The sequence below is a fragment of the Convolutriloba macropyga genome, chromosome 10, assembly GCF_964194025.1.
Source record: "Convolutriloba macropyga chromosome 10, txConMacr16.3, whole genome shotgun sequence".
NCBI classification, from domain to species: Eukaryota; Metazoa; Xenacoelomorpha; order Acoela; family Convolutidae; genus Convolutriloba; species Convolutriloba macropyga.
This window is the reverse complement of record NC_134477.1, coordinates 15,753,253-15,774,822: the sequence shown is the minus strand read 5'-3', so window position 1 is coordinate 15,774,822 and position 21,570 is coordinate 15,753,253. Positions and strand designations below refer to the sequence as shown.

The following is a 21,570-nucleotide window of genomic DNA, read 5'->3' as shown; positions in this document are numbered from 1 at the left end:
AGAACCGCATTCTGAGGACTCAGTGAATTTCATACAACCAGCCAAGCTCTACGAATCGGCCTACAGTAGCGGAGAAGACAATACGGTTGCGGTGATCGAGAATGCAGTAGAGAAAGTAGAACTCCTCAACATGCCTATCAAGATTGGCAATATTAACACTACTCTACTCGTGGACTCCGGTAGCGCATGCAGTATTCTCAACCGTTCACTCGCATCGCGAGTGGTGCAAAGCAGTCCTCGCGCTTTCTGGATCAGCGAAAAGGTGTCTCCTCAACTTCGGACCTTCTCGAATGAACCAATCCAGGTCGAAGGAAAAATACAATCTACAATAACGAGTAAGGGTTGGGCTTTTGATTCAGCGACATTCACAGTTGAGTTGTAGCTGACGGACTAAAGTCTCTAATTGGCCGTGACTTGTTTGACCAACTTGGACTAGCTCAATCTACATCTCAAAAAAGTAATCGTGTCAACAACATTTCATCTCCAGAATTCAAAGAACAAATCGCAAAAACTTTTCCTGAGTTGATATCGCGTACCGGAAGATCAAAAAATCATATGACAAAATCTAAGTTTCACAAAGATTTCCAACCTAGACACCAAAAAGGTAGACGTATTCCAATTAATTTGCAAGAAAAAGTCAATATCGAACTTAAAAAACTGTTAGACGAAAAATGTATCATTAAACTTTCAAGTTGTCTTGATAAATACTTCATTCCACCAATAGTGGTCACCGTAAAGAAAGATCAACCGATAAAGCTTGCACTGGATTCAAAAGTATTAAACAAAGCTATTCACAAGAAAAAATATCAGATGCCAAAAGTTGATACGCTAATCGAATCCATCTCCCAGCAGTTTAGTGCTCCCGCGTCGCAAAACACAACGTATTTTTCTACAATTGATTTGAAGCACGCATACAGTCAATCAAATTTAGATACTAATACGGCTAATCATTGTAACTTTAACATCATTAGATTAGTGGTGATATGACCGGCACTTACAGATTTCAAACAGGATTTTACGGGTTCCCAGATATGCCTGCAGATTTTCAAAAAGCCATGGACTACACCTTAATTGGTCTAAAGAATACATATTGTTCTTTAGACGACATTTTGATCGTTAGCATAGGATCTCTGGAAGAACATAAAAGTTATGTAATGAACAGTCTTAAACAATTAGACGATGAAAATCTTAGGATAAATCTTCGGAAAAGCAATTTTGAAAAGTTAGAAATTGATTGGCTAGGATACCATATCTCACAATCGGTTATCTTGCCCCTCGAAAGTAAAACAGCTGCAATCTTAGCACTTGAAGCTCCGAAAACTCTGATGCAACTCCGCTCTTTTCTTGGGTCGGTTCATTACATCGGGCAAATTATTCCTAATCTTGCACAAATTAGTCATCTCCTCCGCCCATTGCTGAAAAATGGATCAAAATTTATCTTGACAGAGGAAAATGAGAATTGTTTCAATGAAATAAAAAATCGCATCGCGAACGCAACCGCAAATAGCCACTATAAACCGCAACTCGAAACACGCGTAAAATGCGATGCGTCTTATTCCGGTCTTGGAGCAGCACTTGAACAATTGACAGTTGATGGGTGGAAACCAATCGCATTTACGTTTCGGTTTTTAAATTCTCGCGAAAAACGTTATAGCGTAAACGAACTTGAACTTCTGGGTGTAGTTTGGACAATGGAATATTTTAGAAATTACTTCTATGGAAAAAATTTTACAGTAATTAAGGATCATCGTGCCCTTCTCTCTATCATGAACGAAAATAGATCAAATAAATCATACAACAGCAGATTAACCCGCTGGATCGATCGTTTACTCCCATTTCAATTCGACATTGAACATCTTCCCGGGGCGAAAATGGGTTTAGTTGACTATATTTCTAGACACCCGTCTCAAAAAGCTAAAAAAGTCTCCGCGTATGATGAGGAATTCATTGTAACAAAATTAAAGTTAATTTCTACAACTATTAATTAATTGGAATTAAGTAACACGAAATGTGCATCTCATTTACAGCAATTATTAATAGCACACAACCCCGCATTACAAATCACACCTCAAATTGAGGTACACGATCCCGCATTACAAATCACACCTAAAATTGAGGCCAACAAAAAGGCGATAAACCTAATTAACACACACGCCGCACGAGTATACAAACAGGTTTATTATCATTCCCCTGCTCCACAAAAGTTAGATTAAAATACTACTTGTAATTTAAACAATTTAAAAAATGTAGACCCCGCGTCACAAAAAATACTTAACACTTCTCTCGCTAAGCGAAATACCAGTAAGCGTAAAAATTATTCCAAATTCGGAATGAAATAGCTCTCGCTTCGCGCGAGGCTCAAACTATTCAATCTAAAATCCCGCCAATTAGGAGACATTCCTCGAATATATTTGAAAGTCACCACCCCAAAAATAAAATCAGTGCCTTTTGCCTCTAGTCATCCTACAATTCAGTCGTACAATTTCATTTAAAAAAATTCATTTTCATCCAAACCATTGTCAGAAATAAACCACATAAACAAAATCAGTAACATAATGCCTTCTAAAAAGCGCATCACTCGCGTTCGTTTTAACGACGCATCTCACACGGCAAACCAACAGTCATCTAACCAAAACGCAACTCGCCCCGCAAGTCAGCGTTCTAATTCGCCAGGTAATTCCCGCACCGCAAGTCAGCGAGAAGAATTTTCAACATCTCCGGCCCACTCATCCAACGGAAGTACCCCTCTCACACCCAGCACACATGTACCCACATTTGAATACATCGTATCAAAGATTTTTTAATAAATCTCTAATTGCGTCACTGACCAGCAAGGAAGCAGTATTAAAAGAGGTCCGGGACTGCAACCTCACTAACAAGGAAAGTAGCCTCAAAGCCCTAAACACATACATACTCAAATTGGAGGGATCTTCATGTACGTTCCGGGTGTGTATGTATCGATGAAAAGGTCGCCATACCGAACGTTCTGCGAGAGGCGATGACTGACGACATACACTCCTACCATTCTGGCACATGGGTAATGATATGCATGGCCACGCACTGCTGGTGGCCATACATGCATCGCGACCTTATCGTTAAGGCCACAGAATGCAATCCCTGCACGGTGATTGGTAAGAATCCCAAATCTGTTATTCCCGCTAAGCAATTTAATCCTCACACACCGTGTGTTAAACCAAATCAGGAAATTCAAATTGATTTTGGAGGTCTAATTTTTGATGAAAAGGGTAATGAAATTTGCTTCTTAGCAGCTATCGACCGTTTTTCTAAATACCCTACTGCATGTATTTTTAACAAGGCTAACGGACCAAATGTTCTAAAGTTTTTGGACATGTATATTGAAAATCACGGAATTCCATGATCTGTTCGACTAGACCAAGCAAAATGTTTTGTTGGCAATCAAGTAAAGACCTTTTGTAACAAAAATAATATCGACATAATTGAAGCTCCAGTGAATGATCATCGTGCTATTGGACTCGTAGGAAGACTTATTCAAACGGTTATAATTAGACTTGCAGGTATTAAAGAGGAAAAATCGCCAGCTAACGGTTTTCATGTAAAGCATGCATTAAAGATAATAATACACCAATTGCGAATATGTACACAAAGAACAACAAACATCGTGCTATTCGAAGCACACTTTGGAAGAAAACCTAATACCCCGCTGAGCGTGATATCGAAAACGCCTAAATTGTCAAATCTCACATGTGAAAGCATTGTAAACTACTATTTAGATGAAGATACAGTGATGCCGGAAGAATTCCTTCCAGATGGCAAGTGGGTGAAAGAGTACCGCAGTGACATAGAGGTTGAAGTTGGGACGTCACGAGCAACGCAAGAGGCGAAAGCAAGAGAACGGGCCAGCACGGACGGCGAATCACGTTTCCTGCGAACGACGGCCATCGCCCAATTCCCCTCAAAGAACGAGCGGTGGAACTCAACCTAGCCCAGAAAGTCCATGGAAACCGCCGATCGAAGAAAAACTTGGAGGGATTATATGAAGTACTCGCGCCTGGCTCACATATTCTGAAAGTTAGCCCAACGACTTCTTCAATCAAAGAACCCGGAAAACTTGTAGTAACGGCACGGAACAGCGATATTGCAAAACTCGGGGCGCAATTGGAACGGCAAACCCCGTTAAAGGCGCGACGCGGATCGCAGGGGACCGAGATCGGGAGAAAAACTGGTGGATGAACTAATGCAGTGTCACGTCAAAAAATTCACAAGGAAACAAAAGGGGGATAAGAAAATGAAACATCGTAAGCGTGATCCGGGCAGCGGGGTATCCTCCTCAAAATCGAACATGTCACGCTTGATGCGAGGTTGAGTTCCCAAAATTCCGAACTTTCTCGCCATCCGAAATCAGCAGCCAGAAGCCAGCACAGTTTCGCATAGCGAGCAGCCAACAACTTCCTCCGCAAATACATCTGCCGCAGCGAAACGACCACAAAGATCATCAGACCGCAATCGGCGAAGCCCATCTTACTACGAATTTAATAGCTCATCTCCTGACTCAACAATCGCAGCGCCACCCAAACGACCTCGACAAGCTGGTGACGTTGAAAATTACCAGCCTCCACCCGAGTCCATTGTGGAAACGGTTCAAATTATTGCGGAACAACAGCCTGCACAGACCAATATCTCCCCAGTAATTGGAGAGGTTTCGCCACTCGCCACGCGAGACCCTGCTCTTCTCAAAATCGATACCTCAACGCTATTCCATTCAATGACTGTGTTTGAAGCCGAGGGACACAATTTGAACAAATGGGACAATTAGAAACTGAATCTCTCAAAAAACTGTGTCAATTAAGACAATTATAATTTAATAGTATTTATTTTTAGCTATGATAACCAGTACTTATATTGTTATTATTTATTTAACCGGGGAGCAGGTACTAATTTGTAAATATCGTTATAAATTTTTTACATTCCGCGAGTAAGCGTTGAATACTCAAGTCAGGATCTCGCTCCGCGAATCACAGTCTAAACAAATCCAAGCGTACTCGCACCGCGAATAGCTACTCTAAATAAGTAGAGTACGACAGGGTCCATACCCCAATCACGTGCCAATAACTGTGGCCAATTTGTAAAACATTTTAGTTTTGGTCATTTTAGAGTTTTTATAAATGCTAAGTTTTTTGTCTCATAATTTTTTTCTAGATGTCTGATAGCGTAATCTGTTGTTCAATATTGGCACCAACGGTCAGTCAAAATCTACCGTTTCTATTCCAACTTTTTAAGGGGGCTGATCATTTGTTAATGGTTAGACTCATTTGTCCTGATGCTTTTGATTCACAACTAGGGACTGAGAATGAGTCTGTTGTCAGAGCACATATGTTTTCTTGTCTACCGTCAAAACAAAAATCACTTTTTCATTACAAACAAATGAGAAAAATTGCACTCAATTTTTCGAAATTGGTTCTAGTGATGGAACTTTTATGCACTCGAAGTGACTCTGTTCGGTAGGTCTCAGGCCAAAGTGGCCTCTGATCAGACGAACTCTCTGACTAACTCTGTTTAGACTCAATTAAGACCTTTCTCCAGATTTGTGTTCGTTCGGAACGATTTGCAGACACTGCTTTTTTGGTCTGAGTAAAACAAAGTGTGCGTTTGACTTGGGTCTGATGAGAGGCCACTTCCATCTACGACTTCGATCGGGATAAAAAACTGCCTGTTATTCAAAGATATTGAAAGGATGAAATTCACTTTTACAATATTCAATGAATTCAATCGACAACATTATACACTTCAGGCATCATTTCTTCTCACGCATAGAATTTATTTTGAAGAATAAAACAAACAAAACCACCGTATCTTGAAGAACTAATAGTTGAAATTTTGATATGATTGGCCTTTTCATTAAAAAAAGGCATTTAGGTTTGTTTGTGAAATTTGTAAATCATAAATTGATGTTTAGCAATTTATAAAATATATTTTTGCAAAAAGCTTGCGAGAGGGCAAGTTTCGAACTGTCTGGAAAAATTAACAGTCATAAAAATCTTCAGATTTCTAGTTAATTGAGCCTATAATGGGGTGACTTCTGATTTACTTTTAAAATTATCCAGAAATTCAAGTGTTTTAACTTATAACTTTATTACTTAAAAATTATTTTTCGATAACTACGTTACCCTCTTTTCATACTATACCTGATATCTGTCACTGGAATTCTAGCCCATACTGGTGTTGCGGTAAATCAGTAATGGACGAGTATGATAGCAAAATTATCATTTTTAAAAATTTCTCGAACTAGTGCCCATCTAATTTCAGAACCGAAAGAAACCGGTTATTGAGACGATTTAAACCCGGGATCTAGGTCTGCATTGCTCTGCTGTTCCATTTGCGCCCCTCCCACCTTTCTGAGCAAGTTTAACCCGCTATAGTACACAATTCAAAATTCCAGCCCAGTTATCGAAGCAAAATATATTAAATATATAAGACGTGCGATTGACTATAAGACTATCCAGTACTGATTAACAGTACGAAGTTTGATATGGGAGTGTTTGTTTTTCCGCGAGTATACCAAAAATCCTTTCTTCATTAATCTGTTTTTTAGTGTTTTGTTCTCTAATATCAATTGGGACCTCAATACATGGTCAAGGCAGTAATGATGGCAGCGATAGATCCTCAAAAGAATCTTCTCCCGATGGGTTTTTGGGATTGGAGGGAGAGACGAGTGGTGGTATCATTCCATGGAGATCAATAGTATTCTACATTCCAAATCATTGGAGTGGATTTGGACGCACCTGTTGGCATTACAGGTACAACAAAAATTTGAGACCGAATTAGCATCAAGGAAGCTCGTTTAACGTGCTATCAAAAACGCCTGTTCTTGTCGCGAGAACCTTCTTGTCGCGATACTAGACAGTGGTAATAAAAATTGAGCCAGACGACGAATATAAAAAAACATACCAGGAGAAGTCATGAAACACAATCCAAAGAACTGGAGAAACAAAGCCCCCCCCCCCCCCCGGCTATCAACCTCAATAGTAGAACAGTATCTCATATTCACCAAAGAATGTACAAAAACACACAAAGATAAAAATTAATAAAATCGCATTTTTTTGCATTTTTATTAACGCATTGATTAACGCATTTTTGTTTAGAAAGCCAATTGAACCTGTCCGTAGTGAGACTAAATGAAAAGATTAGAATATAACATCGAAAAAGGCAGTACTGAAAAAAATTTCAAGCAAAAACAGTGCTGAAACTAAAAAAAACCTAAAGTTTTTTACTGAATTTTAATTGTGCGTTTATTGGCTTTCAGTAGCTCGTAAATTTGATTAAAAAAACAGAACAACGGAAACATTTTTAAAACAAAGACAGCGCCCTATTACAATCCGTTTTATTTTTGAATCTGTAAAATTCCCCATTTAGACCAAAACTAATCTTGTTACTGCTGTTAATCCACTAAAACAAATGGAGGTTCCAAATGTTACCAAAAGAGCTAACTTGACAAAAAAGTGTTCTGATCAAAAATAAATGATGAATGTATCGAGGTATATTAGAACAAAACCACTAGGTTTCAATTAAAAGTTTTAGATGCCTTCTGTAATTGCTCCTCAGAAACCGAATTACACCATTGGTAACTTAGAGTTTGTCATAAGACTAAAAAAAGACCATCAAATGCTGGCAAAACACAAGAATCTGATAAAAAGTTAGAGAAACCTTCGTTGGAGCCAAAAAAATCATCACGTGTACTCAGAAAACAGACTTATTTTTTACTGAGCCTCATTTGTACATAACTGGGACCTCTCATTAATTGAAACTACAATTAAAACGCTAGTCTGCAATTAAGTTGACTAAAACTGCAAACATTATTTTGGAAAAGACAGAGACAAAAAATAATCCTTATCCTTTTTCATTGCAAAAGCTAGCGATGAGACCAACGTTGGCCAATGTGGCTGTTGAAAAAATGTCATTGTCCCGAATAATTGTGGAAAAGATTTTGCCACTCGAAACGTAAATATACAAAACAGATTACGCAATTTGATTAATATTGACTCAAATGAGTGATAGGCCGCCAAATTGTTAGTTCCAGAACACTTTTTTAGGAAATTTTATCTCAACTGATAAACAAAAGTTATGTCAGCAGTTTTCATGAGTGCATTTTTAATAATTTTGGAGAAAGTCTGCTTACGAAGTTTAGTAATCGTAGACGCCACGAAAACTCAAGCACTCATTCTGTTCTTCATTAATGGCCGTTCTTCAACCTATTTGAAAAGATATTTACGACTATCACTTTTGAACAAAAAGAAGGAAGTTCCTGAGGAGATGATTGATTTCAGCTGTTTTCTTAGATGATATTTGTTTTGTCCCCATTTCAGAACTAAGTATTCAGCTCAACCTTATCTATTATTCTTCACTATGAGCAAAAAAACATTATGATCAAAGGCCAAAACCATCTGAGATAGGTTACGAAGGTTGTATCTTCAATCCACTGGCTACCTTTCATATATGGTTTTCTATCAGTAAGACACTTTCCATCAAATTGCTAATCATAACAAGGAGGCTCGGTAATGTGCGTTCGCACATAATGTTCCGACCCCGCTCATCTACAATTTTGGCATATTTATCTACCAAATGAGGAACAAATGAAAAACCCCAAAAAATCCAAGTATTTTTCATAAAATGGGTTATAAAAAAAATATCGCCTGCAACGCAAAAACTTCAGTAGATTAAAAAATACCGTATTAGGTTGATGAGATCTACTATTATTAAGGAAACAAAGCAAGACGAACAACAAATTCAAAAAACAACAACAAGGATTAATTTCATCCAAAACTTTATCTCCATTCTTTATTTTAAAAAAAACTTAATAGCAAAGTCAAGATAGCGTCAGATAAAAGGGAGCAAAATAATTGGTAGTTTACTAGCAAAAATAGGGAACCACACCAAGAAACGCTCGGTTACAATTAGCCAAATAATAACAAAAAGCAGCAAAGATAATAAGTTCGCCTATATTTTTAAAATCAATTAATTTCAAAATAATGAAAACCATAAGATATCAACTGAAATTATCCCACTGTTTTTATCACCGATTCCTATATAAAAAGGCATAAAGACCACTCTTTTTTCATTTTCATTGCGGTTTCAAAAATAACAACAAGCAGAGACAACAAACAAAAATTCAATTGAAAATTGTGAGAAAACGCTGTCGAAGCCGTAAAGCCATACTCTGCCCCTTAAAATATGTTTGGTTAAGTTTTCCTCAAATTTCAACAGTGTGATATGTGATCTCTTATTAATGAAACTAGGTGAAAATCTGAAAAAATCTAAAAAAAAATTAATTAATTTTTGATTTTTGTCTATGTTTGACGTTCTTTTTGTAAACATAATAGACATTCTGAATAATTACAGGTCTCGAGGGCTTCCTCTGGACGAATAGATGAACTAATTAACTATTTGGAAAACAGTTATTTTCAAAGTCCTGAAAGCAATTAGCTACAAAACGGAATAACTAAATAGGTTCATCTATTTGTCCAAAAGAAATCCTCGAGAATTGTAATTACTCTGAATGTGTCTTACAATTTCATAAAGAACGTCAACTATTGCGTCCAGTAAAGTCATAACGAATTCGATAGAAGCGTTTGATTTTGTACTCTTCTAGCGCTTTTTCTCGACGCTAATAATATCATATCTGATCTGTTTTGTTGGAAAATTTGGAAATTAAAAAGTGTTTTTTTTTACAATTTCTTTCAAAGTTATGAAAGCCATCAGCTATCTACTCAAATCAGAATATAATCTCATCCAAACTTTCAAAAAAGGCCCGTGAGACCTTTCATTCTCTTGAAACTTCATACGACTAAAAGACAAATTTAAAACGACAATTTTATGCAAAGTTTTTAGACTCAATTCCATTCTTCGAGAAAGTGCTGTCGAATCCGTTAAAACGATAATCTGTACCTTTAAAGATTTTGTTTTGTTCATTTTTTACTTGTTTTGAACGCCAGTAATGTGTTTTGTGAACTGTCAATAATGTGACAATGTGAAAAAACGACAAAGCAAGGAAAATGGGCAAATGCCTATAAGTCAAAAGCTTTTTGTGAATCTGTTGGCAAATCTTTAATTCCAGAGCCCTCTCAGAGGAAGTTGGAGTAGAACTCGCCCCGTTTGGTGTTAACAAAGATTGTGGAGTGGTTTTGGATGTGTACTTCTGGCAGGTTAAATCAAAGTGTATAAAAAGAAGCTTATTTCGTGCAAATTTTATATGAAGAAAGCTGAATTTTGAAATATTTAGCCAAAAATATAGCCAAAAAAATTAAATCAAAATAGCCGCCAAAACCTTTTTGTCTTTCTAAATCAAATCAACAACACTATTGTTAACAATTTAAACGTTTTTTAGAAAAAATTGACTGAAAAATGTGAATAAAAAAACGCAAATCAGTCTCAATATTCACAAAATTTGAACCTCAATAAATTCTTCTGAAAAACGAAATTCAGAAAATTTTTTTAATTCTATATTCTACACTTGACGGGCTTTTTAGTGATACCACTCACAAGTCTCTACGATGAATATATCGATCGGCCAAAATTGACCGCACAAAAAAGCCATTTGATCAATTGCGATAAATAACTCAATAGTAAATATTGCATGATAGACAGAAAGATGAAAGCCCGTATTAAGTGCCACCTTAGAGGTACTTTTCATTATGAAAAAAAATGGTCTTAATCAATTGTCTGATCAACGATGGTGGAATTGTTTTGTCCAATAATATGGCATTTGAGTTTGCTGTTAATTTTATTTTTTGCTTGGAGAAATCCTGATTGCTGGTTTTCTAAAACGGCTCATCAATCCGATCATTTCTTAGGTTTGAAGAAAAACAATAGAAAAATTAACATTCCAGACAAAAACTGCGCATAAACAAAATGTACAGTTCAAATGAGGTAATAATTTAATATTTTCCACCAAATAATTCCACGAGGGAACCGAATGAACTTATAAACTTCATTAAGAAGAATTTTAATAAAAGATTTTGTCTTGTAACGCGTTTACAAAAGACTTCAAAATACATATTTTCTTATACAAAATGAGCAATAGCATTTTAGGAAGAGAAAAATATATATTCGTTTGTAAGCCTAAAAATGGGAAAATGTTGAAAAAACAAGAAAATTTAAAACCATAAATCCTCTGAGGTCGAGAACTCTTCCTACTTTAAAAAACTTATATTTCTGGAATATTCGTCAATTTTTAGTTGAGCTATGGGTGCATATTTTAGTCGGTATTTCTGTCTGAAGGGCTATGGTGATCACTCAATCAAAGATGCTTCATCCCCACAAGATTTGTCCTACAGTTATGACTACGATGATTATCAGGTACTATTTTATTTCTCGCGAGTTCTGATTTTTTCAAGAATTCTTTGAGAAATGTGATGACCAATTTTGTAAATTTTTCTTTGAAGTTTTTCGTTTCCATCATTCCATCACCTAATTTTGTCAGTATTTATATGTAAGAATGGATCAGTAGCTATCTGAACAAATAGCAAAATACATAAATTTGATTACTTTTCGAAATAACACTTTGTTTTTTTATGTAAAGTTCTCTGTGCTTTTAATATTCACCTTTTTTGAAAAAAAATATAACAAGTCACATTTTTTTAGATTTATTGATATATAGAAGTTGTGACACTTGTTGTCGATTTCCGACCAATTTCATCCATTTTCTAACTAATTTGAAAACTTTACCCCTTTTCAACTTAGTGCTTTATGGACTACTTCTGAGGAAATACAAGAACGTTTTCGATTATTTTTTGTAGACGTTTTTATTTTTTCTTATGTTTTTTTTTGAAAAAGTGAGTGATAAGGTGTTGTGAAAAAGTGTTAAGGTGAGTGAAAAAGTGAGTAAAGATGCTTTTTCAGGTACATTTACCTGAACTTTTTTAGTGTGTATTTTCCTCATTCCCAACTTTTTTCTCATTGAGCAAAAAATAAACATTATGACCAAAGACCAAAACCATCTGAGGTAGATTAAGAAGGGTGTATTTTCAATCCACTGGCTACCTTTCATATATAATAATCTGTTCATAAGATATATCCCATCATATTGTTAATCATAATTATGATAAATGACTTAATAGTAAATATTGCATGATAACCAGTACGATTAAAGTCCGTATGAAATGCAGCGTTAGAGTACTTTTCTATATGAAAAAATATGGTGACATCTAGTGACATATAATAGCTAAAGCCATCCGTTTTAGTTATTTGGACAATTTTCGACTTTACTTGCAGAACAACGTTTGTGGTATCGATTTGAAATATATATATATATATATATATATATATATATATATATATATATATATATAAACAAAGGCTCCCGGTAAAGATCCGATACAGATTGTCTCAAATGGCCAACTGAATAGTAAACGAGTGCGTCTAGAAACCAGATGATCAATTGACTTTACAAATCTGTTTTCAGTATCCAAATGCATCCATAGATAACGCAACATCAATGAAGCGTTTGTGAAGGAAAGTGAAGTAGAAGATTTTGCAATAAAATCAAAAATTTTTGTGTTTTCTAGGCCGATACGGACAAGCTGATAACCTTTTAGCCTGTGAAGGACGTTCACCTGAAAAGAAAGCCATATTTAAGCACTGAGAAACACTTGCATCTCAAAGAAAATGATGCCTTCATTTACTTCCCCAAACGATATTGCAACAATCGCGACATTTTCTGTTTTGCGAAAAGATGTTATTGAACAGCTTATAACTTTCAAGTAGTACGCTGCCATTTAACCCCCAAAGTGTATCCCAAACATTTTCGGATACTTTCCCAATTTTACGTCTCAGGCACTATGCAGTGCTTCAATTGCTCAGCGCCAGAAAAGAGGGTGGAGTACTCCCCATTGCAGTTAGCGAAGTACTAAAGTGACTCGCTTAGCGAATTTTTTGTTGAAGGAAACAACTGAATAGACAACCGTTCTTAGACAACTGAATTGTTCAAACGTTCCAATTGGGAGTTGGGGTAAGCAGGGAAGCAAGCACAATGATTAGTTATGCTAAAGTTACCTACGAAAGGATACTGTGCTCTGAGTATCCTCTTGGCATTCTTCAGATTGACTTTCAGATTGCATTGAACACAGACAATTGTTCACATCATAATGTAGGCAGTTCAAAATATTTTTCTGGGGATAGCAGTTTTCAACACTTTTTGTTAATGCCAGCTCATGCCTTAACACATAGCAGTATAGAGTGAAATTGTTGTCCAACAAGGCAATCCACTTTGTTCATTCTTTTACTGTTTTCATTGACTTCGTGGCCCTTGCTTTTGAAGTTTAGAGAGCTAGTTCCCAATTTTACGCAACACACCTGGTAATCAGATGACTGTATTAATGCCGGGTCAGAATCACAGCCTGATTGATTTCTACTAATCCTTCATAATGAGGGACCTGAAAGAAGCCAATTTTAAAGAAATTCAGATGCGATTAATGGTTAATACAGATATGACGTCTATTGATTCTAAGGTGACACGCAATTTGGACGATGGCTTTCTTTTTGTGGGAGCTGCAATAGGAACCGACAAATACGTTGCCTCCTGTGTTAGAAAAACGATCCAAAAACAACAGCAGTTCTTGAACAATTTTGAGTTACCTAGACGATCCACAATGTGCATTGGGTTTTCATTGACATTGTTTGTGGGCAACAAATTTTGTCTATTCTATTCGCGTCAATATGCCAACAGTTTAAATAATTGGGTACGTGAAATTTCTTTGCTACTGCTAAAGTGAGACTTAGGATCATTTTCTGGGAACTGTTTATTCCAGCCACGCTTGGTAACAGGCGTGCATCTCAATTGTCTATCAGTTTTAGGTGTCAGACAATCTCTATAAATTTGCTTACTTGGATTCCCTCTGAGCTTCAAATCTTTTGGTTAAAAAATTACAGGTTGTTCTCTTAAAGAGGAACCTGCGCTTTCAGCTCTATGCGAGACTTTTAATTCGTTTGGGTTGTTTTTATTCACAGAAAAAATTCAAGAGACCTTAACTCTCCAAAAACATCAGGAATTTAATAAAAAGTAAACCTGAGTTGCTGTCTCTTTCTCAATCAGGCTCATGGCTAGCGGCAGCAACCATTACTGCTCTAGGTGTGAATTTGCATCCTTTTGAATTTCGGGTGATTTTAAAGTCTAGACTTGGTATTAAAAATTTGACTGTGAGCGAAAAAAGCCCCTCATTGCGCTTCGGGCACTCTTGATGATTTTCAAGATCATGCTCTCGAATGTCAAGGAAGGCGTCACGCCATTGCAAGGCACGACAGAATTTGGGACCGGGTAGCATCAGTTTGATCAACACCTAAATTATCTGAAGCGGTTGAAAAACGCAACCTAATAGCCGATAGTATTTCCCTACCCGAAGAAATTTTTCTGACAGCGCTAACATCAAGACGATCTGCTGTTTTTGATGACACAGTGATTTATTCTCTGCATTCAAATATTATCCAAAATGATGCTGAAAAGTCGGGTTACGCAATTGAAGCAGCTGAGGATAAAAAGTTTAGAGTGTACAAGCAAAAATATTTTCAGCATAGTATAACGTTCTTGCCTATGGCAGTGTAAGTTTTAGGTAGTTTGTCTTCAATTTCTAGAAAGGTACTCAAACGAAAATCCAAACTTTCAGTCAGCAAGAGGTACCAATCGGAGGTTTTCTCTATTTCTCTTTACCGGCTCTCTCAGTCACTCTCTGTAGTTATGATTTGTGATTCTGTGTTAATTCTGCTCGCCCGCGCGCCATGAGAGCCTCGGATGTCTATAGAGAACTTTAAGCTCACCAGAGTAATGTGAAACTCTCAAACGCGTCTAACGAGAGGATATTACCATCATCTTTAACCACGAGTTTTTTTACATGATTAAAGTGGGGACAACAGAAACATACTTTCCATTCTGGGAAATATTAAATTGACTGATGGAAAAATATTCATGAAACTGTTGATCTGCTGCTTTGATAAACATAGTCATGGTAACCAAGTTAATATCAAGTTCGTTATTCACCAGTAAAAAAATATTGATGATTTCTGATGTTTGTTGATTCATTTTGCTGCTTACCTTCGACTGGTACCGTCAATGAAGTAAGCTTAACATGAAAGCCAGAAAACAATGAAGTAAGTTTTAAATAAAAGCCAATACTCTGGGTTCTGTCATGAAATCATAAAATTCTAGTTATAATTTTTCACTTCTCTTTCTCTGTTTATAAAATTTTTGCTTTTTAGCCGGATTCTTAATAATCGTCTGGAGTTTTCTATCAAAAATTCATGGCATTGGTTTTTGAGTAGTTCTTTTTTATTTATTTCGATGCCAAAAAATTAAACCAATTTCTGCCAAATTTTCATAAGCGGAAAATGTCTATATTTGTCCTTGTTATTGTCCTCCAAAAGATCAGTTTTTGATCAAAAGTTTGATGAGAAAGTGTCAAAACGTGTGTGCGTACATTTCTGAACCTCGGTGCTTGCCAAAACTAGAACAAATAAACAGTTTTTTATCACTACAATTTATCCCGATGTGTACATAATACGAAATTTCAACAAGCCGATTTTAAAATAGTCCTGGATGAAGTAAGTTTTTAATTTTTCTCTCAAAAACAAAAATTTGATATAGAAAACGGTAACTGGAAGTCAACGAGCTCATATTTCAGGCACATGGCCGTTTAAACAAATTATACGGCGCCTTACAAATTAGACTATAATTTATATGTTGCAGTCAAAATGCGACACGGAATACCCGAGTAGACTGATTTTGCGCACGCATAACCCTATTATTGACTGTTTTGTTTTATAATTGATTTAATTTCTTTACGATTTAGGTCGTGTTGAGAGACCAGCTCGAAAGGCGATTCGAAAAATTGATCAAACCAGTTTGGAGACGAATAAACTTCTTTGATGACATAACCGAAAGTGGTAAGGCTACCAAAGAGACAAAAGACCCTAAAAGCGTAATAGGGTTTGGGGAGGGTGCGGGGGCTGTATATTAGACGGCACTAAAATTACACGGTCCAGCAGCTGCGTGGTTAGACTCAAACAAAATTTTTTATCAGCTCTGCAGCAGCACTTAATAACAGCAACAAGGGCATTTCGCCAGTCCACATAATTAATTTACACCAAGAATATAAGGTAACATTTTTAATATCATTTGCCATAAAATTGAGTAGCGTTTTTGCGTTTTTCATTTCCAAAGCTATGAATAGCAAATATTTATTACAAAACAGTGTTTTCTTTTATTACAAATGAAAAAATAAATAAGCAGTTTTTATACAACCTTCAGTAAAAGAAAAAAAGTTTAACAATGTTTAGAAATTAATAGATTGAGTTTAAGAATGACGTTTGTGTTAAAATGATGGCTCCCTTTTCTTGTGTTGAAAAATATTTTCATCTTGCATCTGGTGTACCCGGCCATTTCAAGTATCGTTAAGAACTTCTACTGGCTGAACTTGATGATTGCTATTTTCAGGTTTTGTTGTCTTGGCTAGCCTCGTAGGTTATGGGAACTAGGCATTTTCCGACAGGTAAGTAAGCTGTTATAAGTAGAAAACGTAAAATACGAATGGTAAAAAATAAGTACAATAATATGTGAAGGGATTGAAGTGTTTGTGTGCCTGATTTGAACTGCCTTTACTTTGGTCGCTGAATCGTAGCAGTGCGTTGCACCAAATAGTCCTATCAATGAGTTTCGTGTTCTCTTTCATTTGAACATTTTTTTCATCATTCGGTATGTAGACATCTGGTCGTGAAAAACTAACGAGTGTCGAGTAGGTTTCTAACCGAAGCATGTAATAGTCTTATTAAATAGCTATCTGCTCTAAAGTTCATCCAAACAGCGTCCAACAAGTGTCAATAAGTTTATTAAAATTATTGCTCGTCTCTTTATTCAGTTTGTTTTTTTTAAAAAAGAAGAGTTAATAGGTAAAAACAAGCAATTTTGAATAAGAAAAAAGACAAAATATGTTGAAGCTTTAAAAGGACAGTTGAGTGGTGATATAAACACGGCGGCTCGGTAATGTGCGATGGCACATAAGGTTCCGACCCCGCCCATCCACAATTTTGGCATAATTGTCTGCCAAATGAGGAACAGATGGAAAAAAACCCAAAAATTATTTTTTGCGAATCCCAGAAAAGCCCAAGCCTTTTTCAAAAAACTCTGTATGAACGATAACATAGCCTCCAAAGCAAATAACTCAGTGGAGAAAAAATTTATGCATTAGATTGCTGTAATATGTTATTATTAAGAAAGCGATTCAAGACGAACAGCAAAATCAAACAACAACAACAAACATTAATTACATCAAAAAATTTATGTCCCTCTTAAAAACTAAATTTAATAGCAAAGTCAACATACCGTCAGATAAACCTAAAACTAAACAAAAATAACTTATAAATCACCAGAAAACATATGCGAACAGTCCATAAAAAGGTTTGGTAACAATTATACGAAAAAGAACAAAAACAGTAAAGTAAAAAAATTAACTTATTTTTTTGAAACAGTTAACTTCAAAGTAATAAATACCATTAGGAATCAATTAATATTACCACAAGTTTACGATTACCACTGCTTCTATAGAAGGGCATTAGGACCTGTCCTTATTCATTTTTTAAAGCGGCTAAAAAGAACAACAAAGACAACAAAATTTCAATTGAAACTTGCCAGAAAACGCTGTCAAAACCGTCAAGCCAAATTTTGGCGCTCAAAATATATTTGATAGCGCCTTCTTCAAACAGTTATAATGTAGTACGTGGCCATTCATTAGAAGGACTAGGTAACAAGAAGACAAAAAAGCGAAGTGCTAAAGTATGTAATACTTTTAATTTTTTTTTTGAAACAAAATTACATCCAATGTCATGAAATGCATTAATTACAAAAAGAGCTATTTAAACAGGGTCGTTCATTCATGAGAGGAAGCCCTAGAGACCTGTAATTATCCAGAATATTTCTTGCATCTACAGAAAGAACGTCAAATATGACAAAAATTAAATTACTTTGCTTTTTTTTGTGAAAAACCGTTGTCGAAGCCAGTAAGGTCATAACAAATTCTTTAAGAAAAAAAATTTTGGGACACCAATCCCTTTTATTCCCTTGACACCCATAATTTCATATTTGACCTGTAATTAACTAACGAGATTAGGTAACAAAAAGAAACATAAAAAGAACAAAATTGCGAAGTTAAAGTTTTTTTTAATTTTGGAAAACGACTGTTTTCAAAGTCATGAAAGCCATCAGCTATCTACTAATATCAGAATATTGGTTCTTCTATTCTTCCATGAAAAGCCAATGAAAGCTATCACCATACAGGAAACTTCATACGACCGAAACGACAAAGTATAAATGACAGTTAGAGACAAAATTAAAAAAATCAATTGATTTCTTCAAGAAAGAGGCGTCGAGGCCGTTAAAACGATGATGTATATCTTTCAGGATTTTAATATGTTCGATTGTGTCTCATTCTGAATGCTAATAAGGTGACATGAGAACTGTCAATAATGTGATAATGTGACAAAATTAGAAAACGTGAAAAACTGGCAAATATCAAAACAAACAAAAATCTAAAATCTTGTAGTATCAAAGCCAGAAAACAATAATTTCAGGCTTAAAACTGCAACCGAGAAAAAATGTTGGATCATTAGAAAGAAAAAGCAGTGTTTCTTTGCTGAAACTAAGCTGGAAATTGAACAAATTAAGAAAAAAAATAGAGGAAAGTTAATAAAGCCATTATTTATTGAAAAGTCAATTATTTTTAAAAAAAGAAACGCCCATGAACTTTCAATTAAAAAACTAAATGCATTAGCTTGGAGCTGCTGAGCAAGCGAATTGGTTGGACCTATCACTGCTGAGCTTTGATTTGATTTGTTCTGTTCTTTATTATTATAAAAAGGTCTTTTTTTTTAAAAAAAAAAAAAAGACCGACTGATTACAACCCAATTTTTTTTGGATTGCAACAGTCCAAGAATGGCCCAAAACTAGCCCTGCTAATACTTATTGTCCATTAGGAACAATTGACTTTTCGAATGTTGTAGATATAGATAATTTGTTAGTTGAAAACTCAAAATAAATTCTGCAATTTTGATAATCAACGAGTAAAGTTAGCAAAAAACGGCAAAGTTATAACTACAGTGCACTCTCAGCGGACTCTGAAGTAGAAATAGCCCCCCTCTGAGTCAACAAAGATTGTATGGATGTTGTTTGGGGGTGTACTGTCGGCAAATTTAATCAAAGTGGACTAAAGTAGCTTATTTCGTGCTGTTTTTGATGAAAAAGGCTAAATTTTGAAATGTTTATCCAGATTTTTTGACCAAAAAAATTAAATCAAAACAATCAACAATGCTTGTTCGTCTTCAAAAATAAAATCAACGACACTATTCTTAAAAATTATAACAAATTTAGCAAAATTGACGAAAATTTAGGCAAAAATTCCGGAAAATGTGAATAAAACAATGTGAATTCACTCTTCTTTTCTCAGAAGTTTAAACCTCGATAACTCCCCGTAGAAAACGAAAATTAAAAAAATCTTTTTAATTCCATATTCTACGCTGGACGAGCTTTCTAATGATACCAGTCTCAACTCTCTACGATGAATATATCGAGCGGCGAAAATTCACGGAACAAAAAAAACCCATTTGAGTATATAGTTCCTCCCCCCTCAAGAGGGTCGGAACAATAATCATAAAAAATGGAAGAAAATAGTTTGTATGTAATGATTGCATTAAATTTAGGTTGAATGAAACGGTATTAAACGGCTACGCTTACTTAAGCCTCATAATCACTGCCCAAACTGTGCGTAACGCGTAATTAGATACTTTCGAGATTTAATGGCGATTTTGAATGTTATTTGTTATTCTGTGGAGTTTAATGAACGGAGCGAAAAGAATCATAAATCAGGAAAGATGGGATGGGGGTAAAAATTGCGTAGGCTGTTTCTCATTATGCTAACACCTTATTAAAGTTACTTTGTCGGCTAGGACCGAATTTAATAGGAGAAGCCGATGGCCAAACTGAGGGGAAAAAACTAAAAGCTTGACTAAGTGAAGCTAGATGGATTGAGGACTGTTGCATCAGGCCCCGAATTGACTAAGCACGCAGCCGGCCATATGCACGTTATTTGACTGGCAGACCAGGAAGATGCCTGAATTTGACAAGTAGTAAGAGGACCAGAAGGATTGATAGATAAATCGGATTTGAGGATTGAATTTCACACCATTAGCTTGTATATAAGGTTTTTGCGTGTTCTGTTAATCAACTGTTCTTATTCACTCTGTTTTGTGCTGTTAGCTTGACAGAATTTTGGATAGAACGAATTATCATAGAAGAGACAACACTTTTGGTCAAACTTGAATACAAACCGTAGTCGTATTAAAAACTTCGTTGATTCGCTGTGGCGGATTCCCATTTGTTCTGTTGTGATTTATGTCTGATTTTCGTAGCTTGGAAGGCAATAAGTGGATTTGTTTTGGTGTGATATTTTCAATTCCGTTTTGCAATTTATCCACTTTCACTTGCTATTCATTTTGAACTTGTTTTCAATTGCCTCTTTTATGCTGTCTTCTTACCCAGATTTGCAAAGATATGGTTATGCGATTTGGGGATGCAGTGGGTTTTTATGCTGATATGTCTGAATACTATAGTGTCTTGATCACTTTCTTGTGCTCTTAGTCTATGGTGCTTGACAAATATTGCCAATATAAAAGATAATCAAGAATACTTTTTCATGTGTTGTGTTGACATTGTTGTTTTTTGTTTTTGAATGCTACAATGGACTGTATCCGATTTCGTTTGATTGCCCTACTAATATAACCGCTGGCTAATTGTATATGCATTTCTCTGACAGGATGTATAGTTGCTTCGCCATAGAGTTTTTGCGACGTGTATCGTCTTGATTATCGGAGGCAAAATAAAGCTTGATTTTGAGCGTTTTAAGTTCTATTGATGAGCGCTTTAAATTTGTCCAGCCAGCAAGCTTTTGGGTACAAGAACAGAGGACGAAACTAAGATTTGTACACTAGAGGTAGACTTTTTTCGTTGATGTTTCGGTCTTTAGTCTCCACAATGGAATTAGCCTGTTTTTCACTAAGTTAGTGTAGTCGTTTTTCGACTTACGATTACGGCCGAGAGTGACGCCAAGGAAATTTTTAATGATTTTCTCTTGCCAGTGGGAACTTCTCTGATGCTCAGATTTAGCACCACGTGTTCTTTTGAGGAACTTTTGAAGGTCATTTTGAGTTTTACTGGGATTTGTTTTTTTTGAGTAAATTGCACTAATCCAGGACGTTGTTTGGCAATGATTGGAGAATTTTTGGAACTGTTTTGTTGGAAAATGGACAGTAATTTGAAGCAAAATCATCAGCGAACTGAGAGGTTAGGGTTTTCTTTTTGGGCAACCGACTAACAAAAATGACAAATAGAGTTACAGCGTTTGCGCTTCATTTGGGTCTTCAGCCGCTGATGGAAAACTTCAACTGCTTGTACAGATTAACTTAACTTATATTTTTATCCATGATAAAACGGATATATCTATCATGATTGTTAGTTTTAGCCCCGATGACTTGAATTTACAAATCTAACCAGGAATCCAGACG

At 35.7% G+C, this 21,570-nt stretch overlaps 2 protein-coding genes across 2 annotated transcripts in view; both read left to right on the top strand.

Moving 5' to 3' along the window:
• LOC142348751 (target of EGR1 protein 1-like) overlaps positions 1-21,570 on the top strand; it is a 588,447-nt gene that overhangs the window by 398,419 nt on the left and 168,458 nt on the right. The gene's annotated exons all lie outside the window — the stretch shown is intronic.
• The window catches only part of LOC142348313 (uncharacterized), a 38,414-nt gene that overhangs the window by 2,984 nt on the left and 13,860 nt on the right, over positions 1-21,570 (top strand). The window contains exons 2-4 of the mRNA XM_075399616.1: positions 6,572-6,776; positions 11,235-11,331; positions 15,813-15,906. Coding sequence (XP_075255731.1) covers positions 6,572-6,776; positions 11,235-11,331; positions 15,813-15,906 — 396 coding nt within the window. The remainder of the gene's footprint in view (positions 1-6,571; positions 6,777-11,234; positions 11,332-15,812; positions 15,907-21,570) is intronic.